This window comes from Pseudonaja textilis, chromosome Z (assembly GCF_049901715.1).
Source record: "Pseudonaja textilis isolate UNSWEBS1 chromosome Z, rPseTex1.2, whole genome shotgun sequence".
Lineage (NCBI taxonomy): Eukaryota > Metazoa > Chordata > Lepidosauria > Squamata > Elapidae > Pseudonaja > Pseudonaja textilis.
Genome location: NC_142008.1, coordinates 50,119,076 through 50,145,312, shown reverse-complemented (window position 1 = coordinate 50,145,312; position 26,237 = coordinate 50,119,076). Strand labels below are relative to the sequence as shown.

Sequence of the window (26,237 nt, the reverse complement as noted above, 5' to 3'; positions counted from 1 at the left end):
CATTCTGATTGTGGAGGAATTATGCCTGGGTGCAACAATTGTCTATTACTTCTTCATATTACAAATTGCTGGTAGATGATTTGTTTTTTACTTATTATAGCTGAAATTTTTATTTTTCTGATAATAAAATGGAGAAAAGATACATATTTTATTAACTGATCAAATAGTAAATTGATAGAGACATATGGTACATCAATATACCCTTTAATGAACCTGGTCCATAAATAAATTGGATGGAGATAGATTTTAGGAAGACCAGAACGCACTGTCTTCCTGGCCTAATAAAATTTGTTATCGGTTCTGTTGTATGATGACAGAGATAGTGGGAAAATCAGCCCCCCCCTTTTTAATAAAATTTAATTAGGTACAGGAACAGTCAGATTCTCTTCTTTAACTTACACCATTGGTATTATTTTCTTAGTAAGGATTTTGAGGTTTTATAATTATTTAATCTTAATTCTGCTAAATAAAAGTGTTTTACAGAATCTGCACTCTGGTTTTAAATGGATTTGCCCTAAAATGTCTAGGAAGAATTATTTCAAAGCAAGTCCTATGTTCTCCATTTCCCAGCTTCCTAATTGTTCTGCAAGAACGAAACAAATAGATTCATTTTCTGTAGCAGACTGTTTACTAAGCAATCTGCAAACACTGTTAAAAGTTCAGAAACCCGTCAGATACAGAATGATGAGGCAGGTTATTCCTTATGTAAAGATCTGTCGCGATATGTATATCTAAAATAGTGGATTGCTTTTCTTTCTGTTTACAAACAAAATAATGTATATGTCTGTTAGGAAGCAGCATATAGGAAAACAACCAGTTGTTTTAAATTTTTATTTAAGTAGGAGGAAAGTAACTATGGGTAGTCCTTGATTTACAAGTTTGTTAGCTGACCATTTGAAGTTACAATGGCACTGAAAAAAGTGACTTATGACCATTTTTCATACTATAGAATCCTCATGGTCACGAAATCAGAATTCACACGCTTAGCAGCTGGCTCATATTTATGACAGTTGCTTATGATCCCCCTTTGTGATCTTCTGACAAGCAAAGTCAATGGAGAAGCAAGATTCACTTAAGAACCGTGTTACTAACTTAACTGGTAAGAAACTTAATTGGTAAGAAAGGTCATAAAATAGGGCGAAATCATTTAACAAATATTTCAATAAGCAAGGAAATTTGGGGTTCAGTTGTGGTCGTAAGTTGAGGACTATCTATAGAGAGAATCGTGGACTTACAAGCCAAATTGGAATCAGAATTTCCACTGTTAAATAAAGCAGTTAAGTGAGTCATGGTTGATTTTATGAACCTTTTTTGCCAAGGTTGTTAAATAAATCACTGTAGTTTTTAAGTGAACCCAGTTTCTCCTATTGACTGTACTTGCCCAGAAGCTGAGAAAGTCACAAATGTTGATCACATGACCCAGGATTCTGTTACTATAGTAACATACTAGTAACATACTAATATATGTCAGTTGCTCAAGTGCCTAAATTTTAATGTGACCATGGGAATATTGCCAAGAATCCTTTGTAGGTCACTTTTTCAGTGTGGGTGTAATTTTGAGCAGTCACTAAATGAATGATTGTAAATTGAGGACTATCTATAGTGGGGAAGAGAGGCAGTGGTGATACTCCTAATTTTACATATGACTTGTACAGAGTCTTCTCATTTTATTCTGATAGCAGTACTGTATTCCCTAATTTAGATAAGCTAGTTTCTTTCAACTTGGTTTCTGTTAATTCTTATGTAATTTTGAAATACCCTTTAAGCATTTTTTTTGTTCTTTGTTTCTGATTCATAAGGTTAACAAGGATATTGAGGCTTGATCTTCACCAGATAACCATAGTGAATGGGTTATCTCACTATTTACTATTAATTCCAAAGGAATTCAGCTCTAGTATGTTAAATATAAACATTCACCTGAAGGTACAGACTGTATAGCAATCCATGAAGGTTTATGCTGTAACTTGATGTTATTTAAGATGTCATAGGACCCCTTCTTCTTTATGCTCCAATTACTGCCTCTCTGGAAGTTGCCTTAAACAAGGACATTTTTAGGAAAAACTACTCGTTAGTAACTTTTGTTAATTTGTAAAAATTATCTCAATTGTGTAATTGTTTCTTGTTTTAGAGTTTGGATAGTAAATAATTTGAGTTTTTAAAAATTTCTTTACAGGTAATTATTGAGATATGAATGTAATGCCAATTATGTTTTAACTCGAGGATTCGTAAGAGTTAATAATCTAACTTAAATGTGATCACACTCTGCTTTTGTCCACGCATTCACTAATTCCATGCTAATCCAATGTTAAGTGCACAAGGTATGTTAGGATGGGGAAAGTCATGGAGGGGTCTAGTGATGTAACAGGCCACCCAAGGACTTTCTGAGATACCTCATGCTTCTCAGTTGTACAGGTCACAGAATCCAAAGTATGGGCTGTCTCCTGCTTCCTTGCTGAAAGATAGAATCAATCAAAGTTTAGTCCAGCCTGCTTTCCACTGCACATGCCCAGTTTTTGACTCCATCTGCATGAAAAGAGGACATGAGGAGAGAGTGCTCAGAAGGAGAAAAAGAAAAAATAGTAATAAAGCTTTGCATTCTTCGGGGAAAAAGGAGAGAGAAAGAAAGAGTGAAAGTAAGCAAACTGCAAATAAATGAAGGATGCAGAAGGTGCAAACAGAGAGAGCTGGGATCCCATACCAAGCCTGGCAAGTGGCAGCAGCCTCAGTAAGAGTGGGAGGGCTCTTGATTGGCTAGCAGAGAAGGAAAGGATAGTTAACAAGCTTTCAGCCATCCCATAGCCATGAGGTGAAGAGAAAGCGGGGAAGACCAGCAATCAGCTGTAGAGTGGCAAAGGAGCCGCTAAACAGCCAGGAGCCCCCACAAAGCCTCCAGCATTCCCTTAAATAGGAGCAGACTCAGTCAAGGCTGAACGAGCTCCAAAGACAGCCATACAAGCCTGCCCAGGAGAAAGGTAGGCTAGAGTCCATACTCAGTCTAGGCTGAGCATATTCTTAAGCAGTTAGAAAGAGCAACCACCTTTGCTGAACCCCAGCGAGGGCAATATGGTTGATTTTTCTGAAATGGAGGCAGGTCTGGAGGAGCAGGGATCCCCTGCCCCCAGCCCGATCGGAGAACAGAATTCAAAGGGACTCAGAGAAGCTGGGAGATCTTCAGAAAAGCAGGGTGTCCAAGGCAGATGGGGCGGGGGGGCAGGCAGGCAGGCATCAAGGAAACAAAGAGCCATTGAGAAAAGTTTTGCAAGGGCTGAAAAGGAGTTGAAGAATGGAAATTCCCCTGCTCCAACAGGCAGACCAATGGCAGTGAAGCACTAGGAAAAGAGTGCAACACTAGAGGGCACTGAAGAACAGTTTTTTCAGCCTGCTCTTTGTGTGGAAGAAAGGATGTGTGAAACAGAAAGATAATGAAGCGCTCAGGAATGCATGAGGAACAGGAACCCTCCCCCAAGAGAAGGAGACTAACAGCTGAGGCCAGTGTTACTCCCACAGCAGTGGGAGTCAGAGAACAGTCTCTGAGAGAGGAAGTGAGGGCCATGGTGAGAGAAATGATGTCAGAAATCAGGGAGGGTCAAGGTAACAGACCCAGCCTGATACAGTGAGAGAAGGCGGGATGCTCAACATCCTACTCTGGCAGGAGAAGTAAGGGAGAACTGTTCAGGGAACTGTCGCACAGATTTGGGAGAGCAGACCTGGCCCTGTTTGCGACTCCAGCAAATGCACAACTCCTGAGATTCTACTCGAGATTTCCAACACAGGGAGTGGAAGGAACCAATGCGTTCCAAGGAGCATGGCCAAAGGAGCTGCTTTACCCTTTCCCCCCTTTCTGTTAGTACCAAAAATAATCGAGAGAGTGATAGAGGATGGGGCAGAGGTCTTAATGATAGTACCTCACTGGCCCAGGAGGTCTTGGTACCCAGATCTGATAGATCTGTTGGTATCCAGACCATGGAGAATTCCCCCAGACAGGGTAGAGCCGAACCAGGGAGCTATACAACACCCAGAACTACAATGGCTTCAACTAACTGTATGGCACTTGAGAAGGCCACACTAAAGCGATTAGAGTGTTCAGCCAATGTAATATAAACAGGCCTCCAGGAGGTCGTCTACCAATAGAATTTATGATGCTACCTGGAGAGCATCTGGAACCTGGTGTTCCAAAAAGCAAATAGACCCAACCACAGTGTTAGTTACACAAGTGCTGGACTTTCTCCAGGAAGGCCTGGAAAAGGGCTTAACTCCTAACACCTTACGGAGGCAGATAGCAGTGATAGCATCAGTATTGGGTTGTGGGACCTCGGAGTCCCTCTCACGACATCCCCTAATCCACACATTAATCAGGGGAGCAACCAATCTAAAGCCACCAGTGTACCCCACTTGGGACTTGACAAGGGTGCTGAGGGTGCTCATGACTGAGCCTTTTGAGCCACTGAAGTCAGTGGGATTAACCTCACTCATCCTTAAGGTGGCCTTCCTAGTGGCCATTACATCAGCCAGAAGAATATCGGAATTAGCAACATTATCTGTGAGGGAGGACCTCTGTATAATCCACCCAAACAGGGTTAGGGTTAGGGTTAAGATTGGATCCAACCTTTATCCCAAAGATCAATTCTACATTTCATAGAGCGCAGGAGTTAGTACTACCAGACTTCTGCTTGGAACTGGTCCATAGCCTAGAAAAAAAGTTATTAAGAGAACAAGGCCCATTAGAAAAATGGAGGCATTGTTCATTTCGTTCAGACCAAGTTCGTTGGGACAAAAGGTTTCACCATCAACCCTAGGCAGATGGATCAGGACATGTATTAAAAGGGTATATGAAAGTCAATCTTACAGTTGCTGGGTAAGATAACAGCACACTCAACCAGGAGTGCAGCCACATCCGTGGCATGGAACACACAGGCCTCTATTGGAGAGAGCTGTAGGGCAGCAACGTGGGCATCATCATCTTCATTCATCAGAAATTATAAACTGGATACATTCGCATCAGCAGAAGCATCCTTTGGAAGAAAGATTCTACAAAGAGTTCACATGGAGATGGGGGCTCAGGACAAGGAGTTGGCCCACCCTCAGGACAATTAGCTTTGGATTCTCCTCCTCTACAACTAGAAAATGCATTTCAGGTAAGACCAATGCCCTTTCTCCCTCCCATCCTGCCATGCCAGACTCATTTACCTTGCAAAGATCAAGATACTTTGCAGCAATTTATTTGACTTTGAGGAAGAGGAGAGCAGGATGATTTCCCTTCCAGCATCCAGTTGGCTTGCAAATGCTTTTCATGCCGAGTGAAATGTTATGGGGTCTGTGATCTCATGTGACTTCAGGCACCCATCTGCCTTTTCAGAGAATGGGTGCCTGAAGTCACACGAGATCCTGTCCCCCAGGACATTTCACTCTCAGCGTGAAAAGTATTTGCAAGATGACTGGACGCTGGAAGCAACATGATTTGGCTTCCACCATCCAAGTGGCTTGCAAATGTTTTCAAGGGGATGGTGGTCATTGCATAACTTCAAACAGTCACTAAGTGAACTGTTGTAACTCTAGTATTACTGGTATATGGAACCATTTCAAAAGCTTTGTGCAAATCGAATACAGGTAGTCATTGACTTAGAGCCACTCGTTTGGTGATTGCTTTGAATGAAGGGGACTTACAATTAGTCTGCAAAATAACAGCGTCACAGTGTCTTTGAGGTCATCAGATTATGATGCTTGTCCTTGGGCACCCAGCTTGAGATTATAATATCACAGCAAGCCATGTCAATATGATCACTACAACCTTCTCTCCCAATGTCAATAGGAAAGCTTGCTAGTCATTTCCATAAATCATTCCAACCCCCTTTTTTTCTGAAAACCCTGTTAAAAATATGGGAACCCAGGATCCTTATATTTTGTAGCACTCTGCTTCACCTACCGTGTTTCTCATATAAGAAGGCCGGGTCTTATTTTTTTTTTGAGCCACGAAAAAAATGGCTAGGCCGTCTTTTCGGGGGTGACTTAATTCCCCCTCTTGCAACTTCGGGCGGGCAGGCAGCGATGGTTTGGATGTTGACCTCGGCATTGGTGGGGCATTTCATATCGGGTTCAATGCAGGCAGCACCATATCTGGGTGTGCAACAAAAGTACTTCCTAACGGCAAGCCCCCCCACCATTCCCCCCCATTTCACATGTTTTAATATAGGCCTTAATTTGGGAGGAGGGGCTTAATTTCATTTCATGCCTATAAAACATGCTGGGACTTCCTATTGGGGGAGGCCATATTGTTGGAGAAACGGTATATTTCCTAGCAACTGTCCACTGCCTTTATTAGCCCACCTGCCTTTCCTAGTGCCTACCACTGGCATCCCCCATCCCACTTTTTTATGTTCAAATATCTATATATTTTGACTGTTAGTTTAATAATTTATCTAATAAAAATTACACATTTGTGCTTTCTTGGTACTACAGGTAGTTCTTGACTTACTACAATTTATTTAGTAACTGTTCAAAGTTACAACAACATTGAAAAAAGTGACTTATAGCCATTTATACACATAACCATTGTACATCTCTGTGGTCATGTGATTTTATATTTGGATGCTTGACAATTAACTCATATTTATGTCTGTTGCAGTGCCCTGGGATCATGTGATCGCCTTTTACGACCTATGGACAAACAAAGTCAATAGGGAAACCAAATTCACTTATTACAACATGTTACTAATTTAACAGCTGCAGTGATTCACTTAACAAATAAAGCAAGATAAAATAGGGCAAAATTCACTTTTCTCACTTAACATAAATTTTAGGTATAATTGTGATAGTAAGTTGATGACTACCTGTCATGGTATGATTCTAGTATTAAGTTAAAGAATTGGTTTTGGAGAAAAGTTAGGCAAAAATGTTATACTACTGCTTACTGTGGAGGCTTTTTGCAAGCAACTGTTGGCTACTGTAGTAACAGAATATAGGAGCCTTCTGTATGTATATCATTCTGTTTCCCCTGAATGTTTTCTTCTGTATTTATAAGAAGAACCAGCTCTTACATTAGTCTAACATTTTGTTTTTTTGCTATGGCTGCTTCAGTTTAAGAACATTTAAAGTGATATTCGTGTGCCTCAATAACTATATTGCATACTTATTTAAATTGCAGTGCATTTGACATTTGACTGATCAATTTGAAGGCATCCAGCCTTTTATGTAGGAACTCAAGATGGTGCACAAAGTGCTCCTTCCTTCTATTTTTTTTTAAATGTTATTTATTTGTACTTGATACCCACAATAAATTTGTCAGGTAAGAGAAAGAGTCCCTAAGTCACCTTGCAAGCTTCAACTGCTGAGGAGGGTTTATTGTTTTGTTCGTAGTCAAATTCAATAGAATTTCATGTTCTTCTAAGTAACTAGTTCTTCTTCCCCGATTACCGTTTCTACTAATGTTTCTTGAAGAAACGTTAAGCTGATGAACCTACAGTTTTAAAATCTCTTCAGGTTTCCTTTGAAAATAGGTGCCACATTGGCTACTCCCAGTTCTTTAGATCTGAGCCTAATTTGAGATGAGTGAGCTAAAATAGAAAATGACTTAGAAAATTTTGTAGATGCTAATGTAGTTTATTTATTTGGGTTGTTTTGATTCACCACTGGATGGAATGTATGCCACACGTACATAATAGAATCCAAAGGTATCTATGAAGTTTTGCAAAATTTTAACTTTGAGGAGATGAAAAAATTTAGAATACATATTGGAAAATTTATATTGAGAGGAAAAAAGTATCTCATCTTTAATCTTGCTACTTTGAGCAAGTCACTGATGTCAAGTGTGATGAAAATGTATCCTTTTGACAGTTTCTGCTTTTTTAAGTAGGAAAACAAAACTAAAATTTTAATATAATTTCCATTGATTTTATACTAAGTTAATTTCTACAGCACAGCCTTCTGCGTGTTTAGTAAAAATACTACAGTATTCAGTTCATTGATTGTTGAACATAGTCTGTGTAATAAAGAGAAACAATATTTTTCTAATGGTGGCTGACAAGAATCTCCTGGGATATTTGCAAGGAGGGAGGGAGGGAGGGAGAGACTGATTGTTCATTTATTTGCTTATTTATTTACAACTGCATGATTCCACAGCTGATTCATATAAAAATCAAAAAACATTTTAATGTATTTATGAGATGGTTTATATGGTTTGAGGGCTAACTAGAGAAAAATATAAAATAAAAATAAGCACTAGTATCTGCGACTCCAGATACAGAACCCATAGGCCTGAATTGTTAACTAAAAGAGCATATCTCATAAAAACTGCAGCATGTAATAGGTACCTCAGACCACAAAGCCCAAAAGAACAGCCATATCCTTGCTGTGTGAAAGAAGTGAACAGCCATATCTTTTCTGTGGTGATAGAAATGATTTGTCTCCCAGGCAGTCCTTGATTTCAGTTTAGTTTGCTTTATTGTAATTGCACCTCGTACAACGAAATTAAATGCCATCTTCAGTGTATATTATAACTGTAAAAATAAAACATAAACACATATCCTTCACATCAGTAGTGGGATTCAAATTTTTTCTACTACTGATTCTGTGGGCGTGGCTTGGTGGGCATGGTAGGGGAAGGATACTGTAAAATCTCCAGTCAGAGGTGGTCTTTGCTGGTTCTCCGAACTATTCAAAATTTCTGCTACCGGTTCTCCAGAACTGGTCAGAACCTGCTGAATGCCATCTCTGCTTCACATTCTATACAACTGAATTGAAAACCCAATATTCCATTAATATTGCACTATACAGTAGAATTCCTGGCCTGGGATAGAAACTGTTTTTCAGTCTATTTGTCCTTGTTTTTATTATCCTGTACCATCTACCAGATGGTAATAGTTTAAAAAAAAGGGTGCACAGGATGAGATGGATCTTTAAGAATCTTTTGAACTTTCTTAAGGTAGCAGGAGCTATAAAGCTCTTCCAAAGAGGAGAGAGGGCAACCAATAATCCTCTGGGCAATGACATTAACCTTCTGGAGTGCTATCCTATCTGCCACTGTGCAATTGACAAACCATTCACAGGTGCAGTAAGTTAAAATACTCTCTATGGTGCAGCAGTAGGTCACCAGCAGTTTTTCATTCAGTTGTTTCAGTTGCTTCTCTCCTGAGAAGTCTCAGGTAGTATAATCCCTGTGGGACCCTTTTGAGCAGTGCTGCAATGTGAGCACCCCGGGTCAGGGCCTCTTTTATGATGACACCCAGAAACTTAAAACTGGCCACTTAATTATTCATTTGATAACAGTTCAAAGTTATGACAGTACTGGAAAATTACTGATGAAATATTTACAACTGTCACCCCCTTTTCACAATCACATGATCAAAGTTTGGGTGCTTGATAGTTGGCTTACTTTATAATGGTTGCAGCTTCTTGCAGTTGTGTGATTGTGGTTTGTGATCTTCCCAGCCAGCTTCTGGTGGAAGAAGCTGGATTCGCTTAGTGACCATGGAGAAAAAAAAAGCTGCAAAATCAGGTGTGATCACCTGATGACTTGCTTAAGGATAGCAACTCTTAGTGACTGAAATTATGGACCAAGTTGTAGTCATAAATTGAGGATTTCTGTACTCTCTGCTTTCATTCCTATCGTAGCTTTTCTCCATCCAAAGATTTCCTCTTCTGATGATGCTATATCATCATCAAATGGTTCTGTGATTCTCTGGAAACTTCTGAAGCTGAATTGCAATATTCAATTCCAGAAATATTCTTGTTATAGAGAAAAATTAGCAACTTGATATCCTTAAGAAATTTTATGGGGGTTGTGCATTTTTAGATTGTATTGATTTTAGTAGCATGGATTTATGCATATGTCTATTTGTTGGTTTTATGGAGCTGTTGCCCCATTTGCCCTTGCTTTATTCAGTATTTTCATTTTTCTACAGCAAGTGGCTGTCAGCCCTCTCAGGTAAACTAGCTAGAAGATACTACTAAATAAACTAGCTGCCCAGAGTCACTTGTTGAGATGAAGGAGAGATCTATATAAATTGAATAAATAAGTAAGTAAATAAATATTAATTTTTATTGAAAGCTTACATTAAAATAATCTTATAGGTCTGGAAGTACAGACTTCCTGGATGCCATATTTAACTTCTTGATCCATTAGGAAGGGTGTTTCTAAGTTTACTTTCTCTGACTGTTGAGTCACTGGGACTCCTGCCTCTCTTGTCTGATTGTTTCCTAGGCAGCATCTCTTGTCTCCTTCTCCAAGGCCATCCACATATTTGGTTAGAGCGACAGATTTACAGACAGACTTTCAGATTTTCAGTTTCTGAACTGAAAACTAAGAAAAGTCAAGACTCACTACTTAAATGGAAAAACACTGGGGAATTCCAAGGCTGTAGACTGGATTGGAAAGTAAAAAAAAAAAAATCTGCAAGATGGCAGTAGTTAACCACTTCCATACTGCTATCAAGTAAACCAAATTGATGTACCAGTATAGTCCTCAGGAGTGTGAGTTGATTCAAGAATGTGTTATTTATAAACTGTCAGGGAGTTCTTAAAAAGCAAACTCCTTAAAGCAGCAGTTTTTCATCATTTAATCATCAAAACTGTGCAGGGCTTTCAGTTTAAAGGCAAAAAGATTCTTTGGGATGGAGATGTTGCCCCTTCCTGTAATTTCTGAAGAACAAACTTGCCTTTTTTCTGGAAAAACTCATAAGCTCCTTGATATCGGAAAAAGGCACTTGGTAGAAGTTCTTTCAGGCCAGACCTCTTTCAGGAAAATGATTTATTGTATTTTCTGAAATTACTGTTACAAGAAGGTGTCCTGTACTTCATAAGTAGAGATAGTGTGACGTATTAGTGGTAATATGTCACACTAATACCACTAGTGATAGTGGTAACGTATCACATTACGGATGATCTTGGAATAATGTAACTATCATGTGGGTAGAATTCTTTTTTGGAAAGTCAGGTGCAAACAGTATAGCTATTGACAAAGAAACTTACTTTTTACTGAAAGGTTTACTGCATATCTGTGAGAGGCTGTGAAATCTGTTTAGAAATGTATTAACTCTTTATCTCAGATTTTGATTGCAGATATTCTTGGCTTTACTTTATTTTGCAGCTTATTTCCCATTCAAGCAGAATACTCTCAGGTTATGATTTGTGAGCTATTTAAGTATTAAGGCATTAAATTATGTAGAAGAGGCCAATTTACAATAGGCTCATATTTAATACACAACAAGCAAGAGGAGCAGACCTTATCCTAACAATCATATTAGTTTAACATAATAAGCATTTGTGAATGTAATTACATTTTTAATCCAGGGTAGTGCATAGAAATAAACTTTCTGGTTTGTAGAATTTAAATTCCTAAGTTGTTTAACCTTTGCCTTCTGTTATTTAATCATTCATGCAATAACTTTGGTATATGTGTGGGCTTTTAGGGTAGTTGTAGTAGTAATAATGACAACAGTGACAACAACGACAATGACAACAACAGAACAACATAGGTGGTTGATTGTTCTCACTATCAGAAAATTCTTCCTTATTTCTAGATTGAATTTCTTTCTTGATAAATTTCCATCCATTATTCCTTGTCTGGCCCTCTAGTGCTTTGGAAAATAGGTTGACCCCCCCCTCTCCTCTCTGTGACAGCCCTTCAAATATTAGAACGCTGTTACCATGACTCCCCTGGTTCTTCTCTTCATTAGATGGTAGGTGGACAATTTGTGAACAACATGTAACCCCAAGATTATTATGGTCACACATTTTATTAGGTGAAAACAGGAGACTGTGAGGTTTCAAGACTGCCGTAGACATGAAAGCCAGCTGGATGACTTTGGGCCAATCACACTCTATCAGTTTAATCCACCTCACAGGGATGCAGTTTCATTCCTTCATAAAGTGTGTTACATGTAGAAATAAGATGAACTTCTTGATCCATGATTCTTGTGTGAAAGAGCTTGGTCTTTAATACTTTTATCACTTTATGTCTATAAATCATTCATCTTGCTGTCTGTCAGTTTTTTTATCATTAATAATAGAGGTGGATATACAGTAATAATATTCCAGTATAAGTCTGTTGGTTCTTGTGGGTTTAGATTTCCCAACTGAAACCCTGGCTCTGCTACTGTTCATTATTTTCATCATAACAGGTAGTCCTTAATTTATAACAGCTGGGACTGGAATTTTTAGTGATTAAGTGAATTGGGCCCATTTTTTTGCCATGGTTGTTAAATGAGTCATATGGCCATTAAGCAAATCCAATTTCCCTGTTGATTGGGTTGTTGGAAGCCAACTTGAAAGTTTGCAAAACACGATCCCATGATCCTGGGATGCTGTAACTGTTTGTTTACAATTTCTACCTTGTCCATCTTCCTCAGGCCAGTAGAGTTGCCAAGTATTCAAATTTTGATCAAGTGATTGTGTGGACATTATGACAGTTCTTTGGTTGTAAGCACTTTTGTTACTACCATTGTAACTTTGAATGGTTTCTAAGGTAAAGATTGTAAGCTGAGGACTACCTGTATTGTGCATGTGTCTCATTATGCAGCAACTGATTTACTGGAGAAAGAATTGGAAATATTGGTTGCCCCAGCAAGACAGGATTTTCTACAGATTTAGGTGATACTATTAAATCAAAGACAATTCTTAGAATTATTTTACTTCATTTAGCTTCTCATTTAACATTAAAATAGATACTTTTTTGGGAGGTGAGATGGGTACAACTGATAGCACCAGAACCTGATTTTGAGTTGGCCTCAATTTTTAATTTTGCATTTATGTCTTGCAGTTATTATGAATAAATCAGTCTAACCATTCCGTAGGTGTAGGGGATGTTATATAGAATACAACAACATAGAATATAGAATAAACTAGCAATATGAAAAACCAGTTAGATAAGAACTGTGTATATAATAGCTTTGTTATGCAATTAATTTGCAGGCCTTAGGCTTTTTAAAACAAACTGTGATGACTCAGAGTGTAACAAAATCCAAAACATAGCAAAATCCAAAACATAAATAAATGTCCTCTAATGCCTCCAACTTGGTCCCACTATTCAATAATGCTCAGTTGGAGATAAAACATACTCAAAAATAGTCTTCAAAGGAAAGCAATACATCCGAGCTTAATGAGCAGATAAAAGTGAAATAAAAAACCAAACAACTACAATGACGAAATTTCCACCAGGATAAGTAATTATCAAATTCAAGGAGATAACAAGGCACAGTCTGTTGGAAGGATGCCAACCAAGATAACTTCAGCCCAAAATAAAACACGCTTTGCTTCTGGCAACACTGTGTTATAATTGTCTCTCTTATATTCTAGTCTCCCCAGCTGCAACCAATGAGGAGGATCATGGCTGCCTCCTCTCTCGTAAGCCAAGTTGTTTCCTTCTCCATTCCTCCCTGGGTATCCTAGGATGCAGAGGGGATGGGTGTGGTTCTTCCTCTGACTGCCCAGCTGGCCTCTGCCCTTCCCCAGCCTTCTCCACAACCTCCGGAGCCACACCTCCATTCCCTGTCAGCTGTTCTTCTCCCTCAGAGTTCAAGGGCATGACACAAACTCTAAATTTGTCTCCAAATGTGTGTGTCTTTGCTATGAAATTTTATTCTTCTAAGATAAAATCAGAGGTGAGATTTTACCTGGTCGGACTGGTTCTATAGAACTGGTTGTAACAATTCTGCACAGTTTGGAGAACCGGAAAATCATGCCACTGCCTGGCCTCGCCCCACCCCGCACACTCACTCCTTACCTGGCATGCGCACCATCCAACTTGCCTGTGTTGTGCCTTCACCTAATTTTTGGTAAGTTGCTATTTTTTCTTTTTTCTTTTCCCGACCATCAGTTGTTCCGACTATCAGCTGTGCTGGGAGATTTAGATTAGCTAGAAAGTGGGAAATCATTGGATTTCTTGCTTTCTAGCTAATCTAAAAGCTGAGCTGAACCTTCCTTAGGACTGAAGCTTTTATTTTTCAGTGCAGACTCAGGTAGCAGACTGCAGAAAGATAGATCTCTGTGTGAATCTGTGGTTCTGTGAGCAACTCAATCTGCCTGCCTGCTTTGCCTGATTTTGGGTAAAAGTTGCTCTTTTTTATTAAAAAATTCAATATTTACATAAATATTTACAATATTTACATACAAGCCACATCCAGCCAGTCATGTGACTAAGTCACACCCAAGCAGTCACATGACCAAGCCACACCCACAAATTAGGCCACACCCACTACCTTATCAGAGTTAATAAATTTTAACCCCACCCCTGCATAAAATACTATATTTGTGCTAGGAAAAAAATGAAACTTTTAACCCCACCTCTGCATAAAATACTATATTTGTGCTAGGAAAAAAAATGAAACTTTTAATGTAGTTAACATTTAATGTAGTTAATAACTAATTAGAACACTGCATGGATTTGGGTTCACAAGTGTTTTCACTGGTCAATGCCTGTGCTGTTAATTGTGACAAGCTGGTTTACCTGTTGAAAACAACACATGTCTAATTTTAGAGGATGCATGCATGGACTTCACTCACTTCAGTGTATTGCTCTATATACTCCAATGGAGCATATAGGCATGTTTAGTAAATCTAGTAGAGAAATATAATGTTAAGATGCCTCTCTGATAAGCTGGATACTTTGTCGGGATTAAATCTACTTAAAACTATCTCCAATAACAAAAAGATTTGCCAAAATAGTGAACTCTCTCAAAATTAGAATGCTGAGTGGGAGTTAATTATTGATTATAATTATTCAACATTGATACTGTATTGCCTAAATTAAGCCTATATCTTTACTGTTCAAGTACTGTAGGTTATATTTCTACTAGTAAGTTTTGCCTTCTGTATGTAAAACAATAATAATACTAACATTTGATTCCATGTGTCAGCCTCACTGGATGATTGGTACTGACAAGCCATGGTACTCACAATTATATGGTGCAGTTATTCTATCAGCAAACACCAAACACAAACCCAAAAGGCAGCACTGGATAAAATCTGAATGAGGCTAGTTGTCAGTCTGTGCTCCATTCAAATTCCGAGAAAGAAATACTTAGACTCCATAGATTAGAGAAAAGAAATCTTTTACTGAAAATTGAAGTGGTAGCTTCAGATAGAATTCTGAATCTAAGAAATTAGGTGCGCAGATCACATATACAAAGAGATGGAATTGTTCCCACCTCCCAAAGTTCAAAAGATTCTTCCAATTAAAAGTTCTGGATATGGTCATATGGGCATCTTCAGGTGGTGATGAGGCCTCTGTCCGTTGACCTTGATATATTTTGATGAAGAATTGCAGTTGCACAGAGAAAGGAAGGCTAAGCAAGGAATAGAAACTTAAGAGCAGGAATTTATACTCCCCCCACTCCTCATTTATACAACACAAGAATGTAACACCTCCAGCTCTCTTCCCAGACACAACCCTTCCCCCCGTTACTTATGGCAGTTGAAAGATGCAAAGCAGTAAAAAAGATCTTGAAGGCTGACATTCGGCCCTCCTAGAAAAAAAAAAAGTTAGTTGTAACTAACGTAAGAGAGAACAACATAAAAACACTGGTTAACAGTCATATACATTTCTAGGGTTTATCAGGATACTTTGTGCAAAAGTCTCTGATCAGCTATGGGGCTCTAACATCCTTCTCATTGACCCATTCAGCTTGGGAAGGTGGGAAATGTTTCCAAGCAATGAGGTATTGGAGACGACCCTTCCATTTACGAGAGTCCAAAACCTCTTTAACTTCAAAGTGTTGTTCACCCTCAGTCAGCAATGGTATGGGAGGATCAGTTTGGGGGGGTCTCAAACCAGAAGTGTGTTCAGGTTTCAACAAACTGACATGGAAAACTGGGTGAATACGTCGAAGAAGTTTTGGTAGTGTCAATTGGACCATCACAGGATTTACAATTCGTTCAATTGTGAAAGGACCTATATACTTAGGACCAAGTTTCTTCGACTTTTGAGTGGTTTGTAAGTATTTGGTGGACAGGAAAACTTTGTCACCCACTTGATAAGACTTCTGTGGAGTTCTCTTTTTATCTGCAAACTTCTTATGAGATTGATGTGCATCATCTAACGCCTTACGGGCAACTGGCCAGTTAAGTTGGAGTTGAGATATCCATTCATCTAGTGACTGGATGTTAGGTCTTTCATGAGGAAGCTCAGGTATGGGTACAAAACCTTGTCCTGATGCCACTTTAAAGGGGGTGAACCCAGTACTACTATGGACAGAATTGTTGTATGCCATCTCGGCAAATGGTAGTAAGTCAGCCCAATTATCCTGTTGATAATTAATGTAACACCTGAGGTATTGTTCTAACACTGCATTAGTCCTCTCACAGGCCACATTGGTTTGGAGATGGTGGGCGGAGCTTAAGCCCTGGGCAGAGCCTATTAACTTCAAGAATTCCCTCCAAAAGTTCGAGGTGAATTGAACCCCTCGGTCAGAATTTATACGTTCAGGAACACCTTTCAGTCTATAGATATGTAGTATGAATAGTTTAGCCAACGATCTTGCCGAGGGAATTTTAGAGCAAGGTATGAAATGCGCTTGTTTGGAGAACAAATTGGTTACTACCCAAATAATCATGTGTCCAGTGCTCTCGGGTAACTCCACTATAAAATCCATAGAAATTTCATTCCAAGGAGCTGTTGGCCTGGCGACATTCTGTAACAGACCAGCAGGCTTACCAGGAGGCCTTTTTGCTGAGGCGCAAACTGAGCAGCTAGCCACATAAGTCTCAATGTCCTTTTTCAGCGAAGGCCACCAAAATTGTCGCTTAACGAGGTGTAAGGTCTTCACGAACCCAAAGTGACCAGCTGCTTTGGAATCATGGGCCTGTTGCAATATTTGGCCTCTCAATGTCTCTGGTACATACAGTTTCGCTCCCATCCAGGCCAAACCATCTCTAACTGTACAGTTATCTGAATGCGCCAGGAACCACTCATCCAGTTTCAGGGCTTCCTTTAATTGCTCCATCAAATCACTCAACAAATCCGCTTCTTGCTTCTTCTTTTGCGTTCTAGTGACCACCGGGGTGACCAGCTGTTTGGTTGAAACAATTGGCCGTATCACTTCCTGATGAACACTGTTATATTGAGGCAGTCTAGATAAAGCATCCGCCATAAAATTCCTCCCCCCTGGGATGTACTTCAGTGAAAAGTTGAACCACTTAAAATACTGGGCCCACTGAACTTGTTTAGGGGACAGTTTCCGAGGTGTCTTTAAGGCCTCCAAGTTCTTATGATCAGTCCATACCTCAAACAGGTGTTTCGCTCCTTCCAAGAAATGTCTCCATGTCAATAGAGCCCAGTGAACTGCAAAAACCTCCTTTTCCCAGACAGCCCACCTTCTTTTGGTTTTAGTCAATTTACGGGAGATGTAGGCGCAGGGTTGTAGAGTTCCCTTTTCATTGATTTGAAGTGGGACCACTCCAACTGCCACATCACTCACATCGGCCTGGATCACGAACGGGGCATCCATGTCCGGGTGCTTTAGCACTGGTTCTGCAGCAAACAATTGCTTCAACTTTTCAAAGGAGGCTTGGCATTCCATGGAGCATTCCAGCGGTTTGCTGGGCTTTGGTTTCACCTCCCCTTCTGTTTTCAAGAGATTGGTGATAGGCATTGCTATCTTAGCAAAAGACGGGATGAATTGCCAGTAAAAGTTGGCAAATCCCCAAAAGCTTTGAAGTTGTTTTCAGGTGCGCGGTGGGGCCCACTCCAGCACCACCCGCACCTTCTCTGGGTCCATTTCGATACCCTTGTGTGAAATGCGATACCCCAAATAGTCAATTTTCTCTTGATGGAATTCACATTTGGACAGTTTAGCATACAGTTTAGCGGCTCGCAGTTTCTGTAGTACTGAATATACCAGTTTCACATGTTCATCCTGAGTTTCTGTGTAAATAAGAATGTCATCAAGGTAAACCAAAAACCCCTTGTATAAATGTTCATGTAACACCTGATTGATCATCTGCATGAATACAGCTGGAGCCCCCTGTAGGCCAAAAGGGAGAACATTGAACTGGAAACAACCCATCGGGCAATTAAAAGTGGTTTTCCACTCATCCCCTTCTTTAATCTGGATTTGGTAATACGCTTCTCTCAAGTCCAATTTCGTGAAAATTTTCCCTTTAACCAGGTGGGTTAACATGTCCTTCATTAGAGGGAGGGGGTATACGTTTTCCACGAAAATAGCGTTCAGGTTTCTATAGTCCACTACCAAACGCTTGGAGCCATCTTTCTTTTCACGGAACAACACGGGGGCCTCTACCCGAGGTCTAGCGGGTTGGATGAAACCACATTTCAAATTCTTATCGATAAACGATCTCAGTTCTTCCAATTCCCGTGGTGTCATTGCATATAACTTCGGTTTCGGGAGTGTCACCCAGCAGAATTTCAATACTACAGTCTGTTGACCGATGAGGGGGAAGCTCAACTGAAGCCTTTTCGCTGAACACTTCTTTTAAGTCCCAATATTCTTTCGGGATTTTTTCCTCCCCTTCCCAAACTTCGGTGCCCTTGGAGGCTAGCTCAACCGGATCCTGAAGGTTCTGCTGGGACTGCCCCTCCCCTTCTGGTCGCTGATCAGAGCGTATGCACAGTGACCTTTTCCTCCAATTCACATGGGGATTCCACTTGAGGAGCCAGGGTAATCCCAGTATTAATGGTTGCTCCATTCCAGGGGCCACAATAAAACAAAAAGTCTCTTTATGCTCTCCCATGGTCATCTCTAGGGGCTCCGTTATGAAGCGTGCAGGGCAACCTCCCGCCACTGATCCATCCAATTGGCAAAAAGCTATGGGCGTTTCTAACGTTCTCAGTCTGATGTTCATTTCCTCAACTACTTTCATGTTGATTACACACCTCGTGCACCCAGAGTCTAGCAAGGCTAGCATCTCCCCTTCAGTCATTGAAGTGGGTACCCTTAAAGTTAGTGGAATGGTCATGGGGCCCTTATTTGGACTTACCAGGAAGTCGTCTTCTGAGTCAGAATCACACTCTTCAAGGAAGGTCGGAGATCCCAGCCCCGCTCCCGCCAGAGGAGCGACCTCTACAATCTCCCCCGTCTTTAGCGCAGTTTCGCGAAGCTTGGCTAAGGGGTTTTCAGGTTTCTTCCCCCCTCTCTGCGCCCCCTTGGGATCCAAGTTGACCCTGCATTCTGCAATCCGGTGGCCCTCCTTCCCACATCGAAAGCAGACAGTGGATCTGGGTCTTGTCATCACTCCTCCCTTCAGAAGCTTAGGGGCCTCTTGGAAGCATGGGGGGGGGGAATGTCTTGCTCCATCTAGCAGCCCCCCCTACATCTGCTTCGGGTCAAATCTATCTCCACTTCCTCTGCTAGCAAGTACCACAGTTGCAAATCATTGTGATCCCTTCTGGAGATACACATCTGGTACACGTCTTCATTTAGACCATCTTTGTAGGCTTCTATCAGGGCTCCCTGGGACCAACCTCGGATATGGCACACCAGCTGTCTGAACTCTTGGGTGTAGTCGGCCACTGACCTCCTCCCTTGATTTATGGTTTTCATCCTGATCCTGGCCTTTCTCTCCACCAGTGGGTCCTCAAATCTTGCCCGCAATGCAGTCATGAATACATTGTAATTCCGCAGTTGGGGGGAGTTATCATTATGCAAAGTCACCATCCACTCTGCCGCTATTCCCTCCAGGGCCCTGGTAACACATCTCACTTTGGCTACTTCAGAGGTGAACTCTTCCCCATATTCCTCCATATAGCTCCAAACTTGTACTAGGAAGAAACCCAAGTCTTTGGGATTTCCCCCAAATTTCACTTCTAACGGAGGCAGCTTGAGAGCTCTGCGTCTTCTAGGGATCACACCTCCTGCTGGGGGCCCTGGGGCTGCAGCTGGTTGCTGTGCTGGTGCAGGCTGAGCTATGGGGGTGGGGGCAGCCTGGCTGTCTCTGGCTGAATTTGCTCCCCCTTCCCCCTCATACCCTGGAGCGACATGAGGCTGACCAAAAGCTTCATTAAGGAGCTGCCTGGCTTGATCCAGCAAAAGTTCTCTCCTTTCCTTCTCTTGCCATGGCCCCCCTCCCCCCCACCATCGGGTCGTGGTGATTCCAGGGGGGGGGGGGTCGTCAGGATCCTTCCAGCCAACATCCAACGACCATCTGGTCCTCTCAGCTGGAATTTCCTCCAGAGTACGGTCGGCTAGCAAGTCAGCTGCTGGCACCTCCAGTATCAGCAACGATTGCCCCCCCCACAGCTCCAAGATCCTCTTCTTCACTAGCTGGAGATGACATGATGTCAAGCCCCCTCAGTAGAAAGCTGGATATTTTCTCCGGGTGGGCTGGTGATGAGATTCAGAATAATGTCAGTCTGTGCTCCATTCAAAATTCAAGAAAGAAATACTTAGACTCCATAGATTAGAGAAAAGAAATCTTTTACTGAAAATTGAAGTGGTAGCTTCAGATAGAATTCTGAATCTAAGAAATTAGGCACGCAGATCACATATACAAAGAGATGGAATTGTTCCCACCCCCCAAAGTTCAAAAGATTCTTCCAATTAAAAGTTCTGGATATGGTCATGTGGGCATCTTCAGGTGGTGATGAGGCCTCTGTCCGTTGACCTTGACATATTTTGATAAAGAATTGCAGTTGCACAGAGAAAGGAAGGCTAAGCAAGGAATAGAAACTTAAGAGCAGGAATTTATACTCCCCCCCACTCCTCATTTATACAACACCAGAATGTAACACCTCCAGCTCTCTTCCCAGACACAACCCCTTCCCCCGTTACTTATGGCAGTTGAAAGATGCAAAGCAGTAGAAAAGATCTTGAAGGCTGACACTAGTGCTGAGAGCAACTGCCTCGCAGTGCATATTATAGCTGCCTATCAACCCCACCCAGCTAACCTACATCCGCCCATCTCCTCTCCCCGACTTCACCCCACATCTACTTATGCCTAACCCAGCTGATCACTTTCAACCCCCCTATTGCCCCAGGAGCTGGGGCAGTAGCAAAACAGTAGCAAAACACCCCATGCAACCTCATAGAGGAGCCAATAGGTCCGATGCCTGTACATGCCACCACTCGCTCGTAAATGCCTCCAAACAGCGCTCATAACCACTACCCAACAGCTGATGACCAGTTTGGCTTTCCGCAGCCATCCTGGAACATAAACGCTGGCAGTCTGTGATGATGCTCCCCACAGCCTGGATGAAAGAGGCAAGCGTCATTTCTCCCAGAGCCTGCTATTGAGGAGGCAGGCATCCTGAGGAGGCAGACGTCACATTCCCCAGTGCCTGCCATGACATTGCTTTCCCCCAGCATTGCAAGGAGACAGGCTTCACTATCCCCAGCACCTATCGAGGTGTCAGGCTCCAGGGATGACTGCTCACTTTGAGCCCGACATGTTGCCCCCTCTACCATGGCTCTTACTGGAAGACAAATACCACAATTAGATTACAATGGTCAACCTAGCGTGTCCCTCCCACCAGCCTTTGTGGGGGTTTTATGGTGGAAAGTCCTCAACAACCATAGTGCTACTACATCAGTATTCCGTACCCATGTAGCCTCATCAATAGGATAGCCCTGTCACCTGACAAGGCACTGTAGAATCCCCCGCTATCTATGAGAATCCAGAATTTCCTTAATCTCATAATGATCATCTTGTACAGGTCCTGGAGCCTTGAGTCTGGGTTCTAATCTCATCATGCCCACAGGTTTCAGGAGGCTGCTGTGAAATACAGGGTGTATCCTCTTAAATTGTGATGGCAGTTTTAAGCAAACAGTAATTGGATTAATTATTTGGAGCACTTGGAAAGGACTAATAAACTTCGGCCCTAGTTTTTTACATGCCACCCCTAAGTTTATATATTTAGTCGACAAATATACCCAGTCCCCAATTGAAAAGGGGGGTGATTAGTCCCATTTTTTTGTCAGCTCTTATTTGTTTCCACAGCTTTTAACAATGCTTTCTTCATTTCCTTCCAATGGGTTTGTATACTATCTGTCCATTTTGTAATTGTTAGTGGCTCATCAGATATATGAGGCCATTCAGGTATAGGAATGAATTCCTTGTCATGTACTAATAAAAAGGGGTATGTCCAGTACTACTGTGTACGGTGTACTGTGTTGTTATAGGTCACCTGCGAAAAGTAATAACTCTACCCAATTATTCTGCTGATAAGAAATATAACAACACAAATATTTTTCTATAGCAGCATTAGTTTTTTCAGCTGCCCCATTCATACATGGCTGGTATGCCATACTTAAACCTTGAGACAAGCCTATTAATTGTATGAATTCTCTCCAGAAACGTGCAGTGAATTGAACCCCTCTATCAGCAATAATACATCTAGGGAGTCCATGCAGGCAATAAATGTTTTTAATAAATTGGCTAATCATCTTGTTGATGGCAGGTCTTTACAGGGTATAAAATGGGCCTGTTTGGAGACTAGGTCAATCACTGTCCAAATAACAGTGTACCCATTATTATCTGGCAAGTCTACAATGAAATCCATGCTAAGCTCCTGCCAAGGGTGTGTGGGCTCAGCTACCATTTGAAGTAAACCCAATAGTTTCCCTACACATATTTTGCACAGAGAGGACAACCTCTGACATATTTCTCAATGTCAGTTCTCAAGGAAGGCTACCAAACTGTCTCTTAACTAAATGTAATGTTTTTAGAAATCCATCATGCCCAGCCTGCTTAACATCATGGCAGCATTTTAATAATAATGATCACAGCTTGTTAGGTACATAAAGTTTGTTTCCATGCCAGGCTACTCTGTCTTGCATCTCTACTTGAGCTAGGTTATCAGCCAACCATTTATCCTCTGTCATCACTGCTGGGAGATCCGTAGTTATTATCTTCATTCTTAATGAAGCAATGTTCTCACAATTTGGGATGAGGGGATGCACTACATCATCCCAATGGCTGTCAAACTGGAGTAATCGCGATAAGGCATCCACTATGAAATTTTTCCCAGCCAGCACGTATTTTAAAATGAAATTAAAACTTCTAAAATATAGTGCCCAACGAACTTGTTGGGAGATAATTTACGTGGGGTTTGGAGAGCCTCCAGATTCTTATGATCTGTCCACACTTCAAAAGGATATGGACCCCCTCCAATAAATGTCTCCAAGTAAGTAAGGCCCAATGTACAGCATATGTTTCCTTCTCCCAGATGGTCCAATTGTGCTCCGTCTGGCTGTCTTCAAGAAGTGTAAGCATGTGGTTGTAATACTCCTTTCTCGTTCCTCTCTAATAATACAGCTCTGATAGCCATGTTGCTCGCATCCGCTTGCATAACAAAAGGACCATTGGGATCCAGATGCTTTAATACTAGTTCTTTTGCAAACGAAGTTTTTAATTTATCAAAAGCTTCCTGGCAATCAGGTGACCACAGTAACATCCTATTAGGCCTTGGTCTTTCAACACCTAAATGTTTGGTATGAAGGAGATTAGTCAAAGGTAAAGCGATATCTGCAAATATCCCAAGTGCCTGTCGAGGTGTTGGGCTCCAGGGACGACTGCTCATCTCGAGCCCAAAACCCTCGTTCAGAAATCTGATTGCACTAAAGTTGGAAAGCTTTGAAAGCAAACTTAAATCAGATATGTTGAACTTAGAGAAAGCTATAGGAACATTTAACTGAATAATATTAATATTTTGTTTTCTTCACCCAAAACAATATATATATATTATAGTGTAATGTATAATGGCCTATGCAGATAGTGCTTGCTTAAGCGAGATATCCATGTGATTGCTTATCTTATATCAATCCTGGCATTCCTGCTTTCATGAATGGTGTTAAGTAAATGAAGTCCAGAATAAGGAGTGCAGAGTTGCCCTAGTGGTGGGAGACTCCCTAAGAGGGCTGGTTCAGGCCATGTACAAGTTGAGATACTGCAGTGCTGACTGCCACTTTTCCTGTGGACTTTAGATATTTTTCTTCCTTTTTAACTGATGGCTCGTTGGATAGCAGGTCCACCAGGACAGACAAGCCCCCCAGCAGCTGACTTCTCCATCAACTGCAAGTAGATAAGACCTGACGTCCCAAGTGGAGTAGATGGGGGAAGGCTAAATCCAACATAAACAGGGGAGACAGGCAAAGACTGAAGCAAGTATTGCCACAATGCTTATGAGAAAAGGCACTGGTGGGAATGGTTCTGTTGCCATCACCATGCATAGGGAAAGCTCGGATTATACAAACTTTAATGGCCTTCCCATCCCTGTGGCTTGCCTGCTTCCTGCCTTTCTATCCTGGAATTTCTGGGAGTGGGGCTTGCTGCTCTAAATTACCCCAACCCTCAAACAAAGTTGGACCAGTGTTTCATGGGTGTTTGTCCCCTTATGGGGTACAGCTGCTGCGTTTCACTGTGCTTTTGGAGTTTCCCAAGGGTATAAGATAATAGATGGGGAACTTGCAGTGCCTTTGCAATCATAAGTAAGGGGTGACTACTAAGTGCCTGAATTTTCATCAGGAGACCGGTGCTGAAATGACCATAGTTTTGGGCACAAGTCCCTTCATTCATCATTGCTGAACAAATGGTTGTTAACAAAGGATTGCTGTGGGCAGGCAGGAGGAGCATACTCTTAAGTCCTGTCTGTCAAGGAGTGTTGGCTGGCAGGCCTAGAAAGAGCTTTTTCTGTTATTGCCCTTGCTCTTTAGAATATCATCCCTCCTGTATGTCATGGCGCTGCCAGTCACAGGGAATGGAACTCTCCATTCCTGTGCTGGCTTCTCCCTATTTGTGGGCTCCGAAAGGAGCCAAAGCTGCCTTGTAGGGGCAGCAAAGTAAAGGAGGGGTACTCTGAGAGGTCACAGAAGATATCACAACTCTCCTGCTGAACCCCGGAGCTTTTTTCCCTCTTATGTCATGGCAAGAAGAAGAGGCAGTGTCAGATGGCTGCCATAAAGCTGGGACAGCTGAGAAACATTTAAGAATTGTACTGGAGTGGAATTGGTGAACAGCGTCTGGAACTGGGTGAGAAGAATCCTTTTTATTCAAATTTCAACCCTAATTAAGATATACACAATTGTATATCTTAATAATACACACATTTATGTGGAATAATAATCCCCCCTTTTAACCATCATCTCTCACTTGCATTGAAGCTTTAGTTAATCGTTTCTTAGATTGTGTCCCATATTCCTCTCTTAAATTTTCATCTCTATCATTTCTTGACTATTCCTCTTGAATATTCCTCCCTTCTCTACTATATTCCATTGTCTCATTTTTAAATTATCTACTCTTACCCGTGTCTTTCTACCAAAAAATTCTCCCTGCAATTCCAACTCCTGTTTGACTTCCCTTAAAGTACTTGGTTTATTACATCAATCATTATGATTTTTATTTCCTTTTTATCATTTCTTTTTGTTTGTTGCTTCATCTGTTCAGTCTTTCTGGCTACTCTTCCTAATGGCTTCTCCTCTTCCTGGATCTCCTGCTTTCTGTCATTTGCATCTCCATTTCCAGATCTGCTTCCATGTTTGGTATTTTATTCAAAATGTCCTCCAATCTTCTTGCAAAAGTATCTTTTATATCCTGAAATTCCAATGCAATGTTTTTGCAAATTCCACTCATCTTTGTTTTTATTTATTCTGTTTCTTTCTGTCTGATTGTCCAACAGTCCTTTATTCAAACCAAAGTCAACTTTTCAAATGAAAAATCCAATGTGCAGGAGTCTTTATGTCCTAAAATTAATCATTCTGTTCTTTTAAATAGACCAAGGGTAAAACTTTCATAAATTCCTCCACCAGTTGAATCTTACATTATAACTTTCAGCAGTTTTTTAATAATAAAGTTCTCTTAATTCTTCTTAAACCAGATCTTATCAAAACTTTGGTGATCTGTAGTGTCTTCCCTTGACAGCAGGTGGTACTCTTAAATCAGTTTTCACTTTTTATTATTATTTGTCTTTCTCATCAAACTTACTAATATTTTCTAAAAATAAATGTTTTCATTTTTTAAATAAATTACAGCATTTTAAAAATGCCTATCCAAAACCGATGTCTGTTCAATCAAAGAATCCAATTTTCTATATTTTTAATAGGTTTACAATTTTCTTTCTTTACTTTGCTTTACTACCTTAGTCATAGGTTACTAATAAGCAATCAAATTATACTAGGAAACAAATAAAACAATATAAATTGTAAAGATACAAGCAACACGATTATAGGCATAAGTGGGAAGATATAGTACTAGGAAGTGTTATTATAATCTAGTAGTAGAGGAATTATAGTAACAAAGTCTTAGTAAATATATTGATAGTGTTGTGGGAATTAGTGTTTAGCAGAGTGATGGCATTCGGG

General features: G+C 40.8%; 2 protein-coding genes across 3 annotated transcripts in view; one reads left to right on the top strand and one right to left on the bottom strand.

Annotated features, from left to right (window-relative positions):
• Positions 1-26,237, top strand: part of OSBPL10 (oxysterol binding protein like 10) — a 222,849-nt gene that overhangs the window by 44,823 nt on the left and 151,789 nt on the right. The gene's annotated exons all lie outside the window — the stretch shown is intronic.
• The window catches only part of LOC148124000 (uncharacterized), a 41,683-nt gene continuing 33,097 nt past the window's right edge, over positions 17,652-26,237 (bottom strand). Inside the window, 3 exon segments of the mRNA XM_087917155.1 lie at positions 17,652-17,714; positions 18,925-19,257; positions 19,260-19,912. Of these exon segments, the coding sequence (XP_087773281.1) occupies positions 17,652-17,714; positions 18,925-19,257; positions 19,260-19,912 (1,049 nt within the window).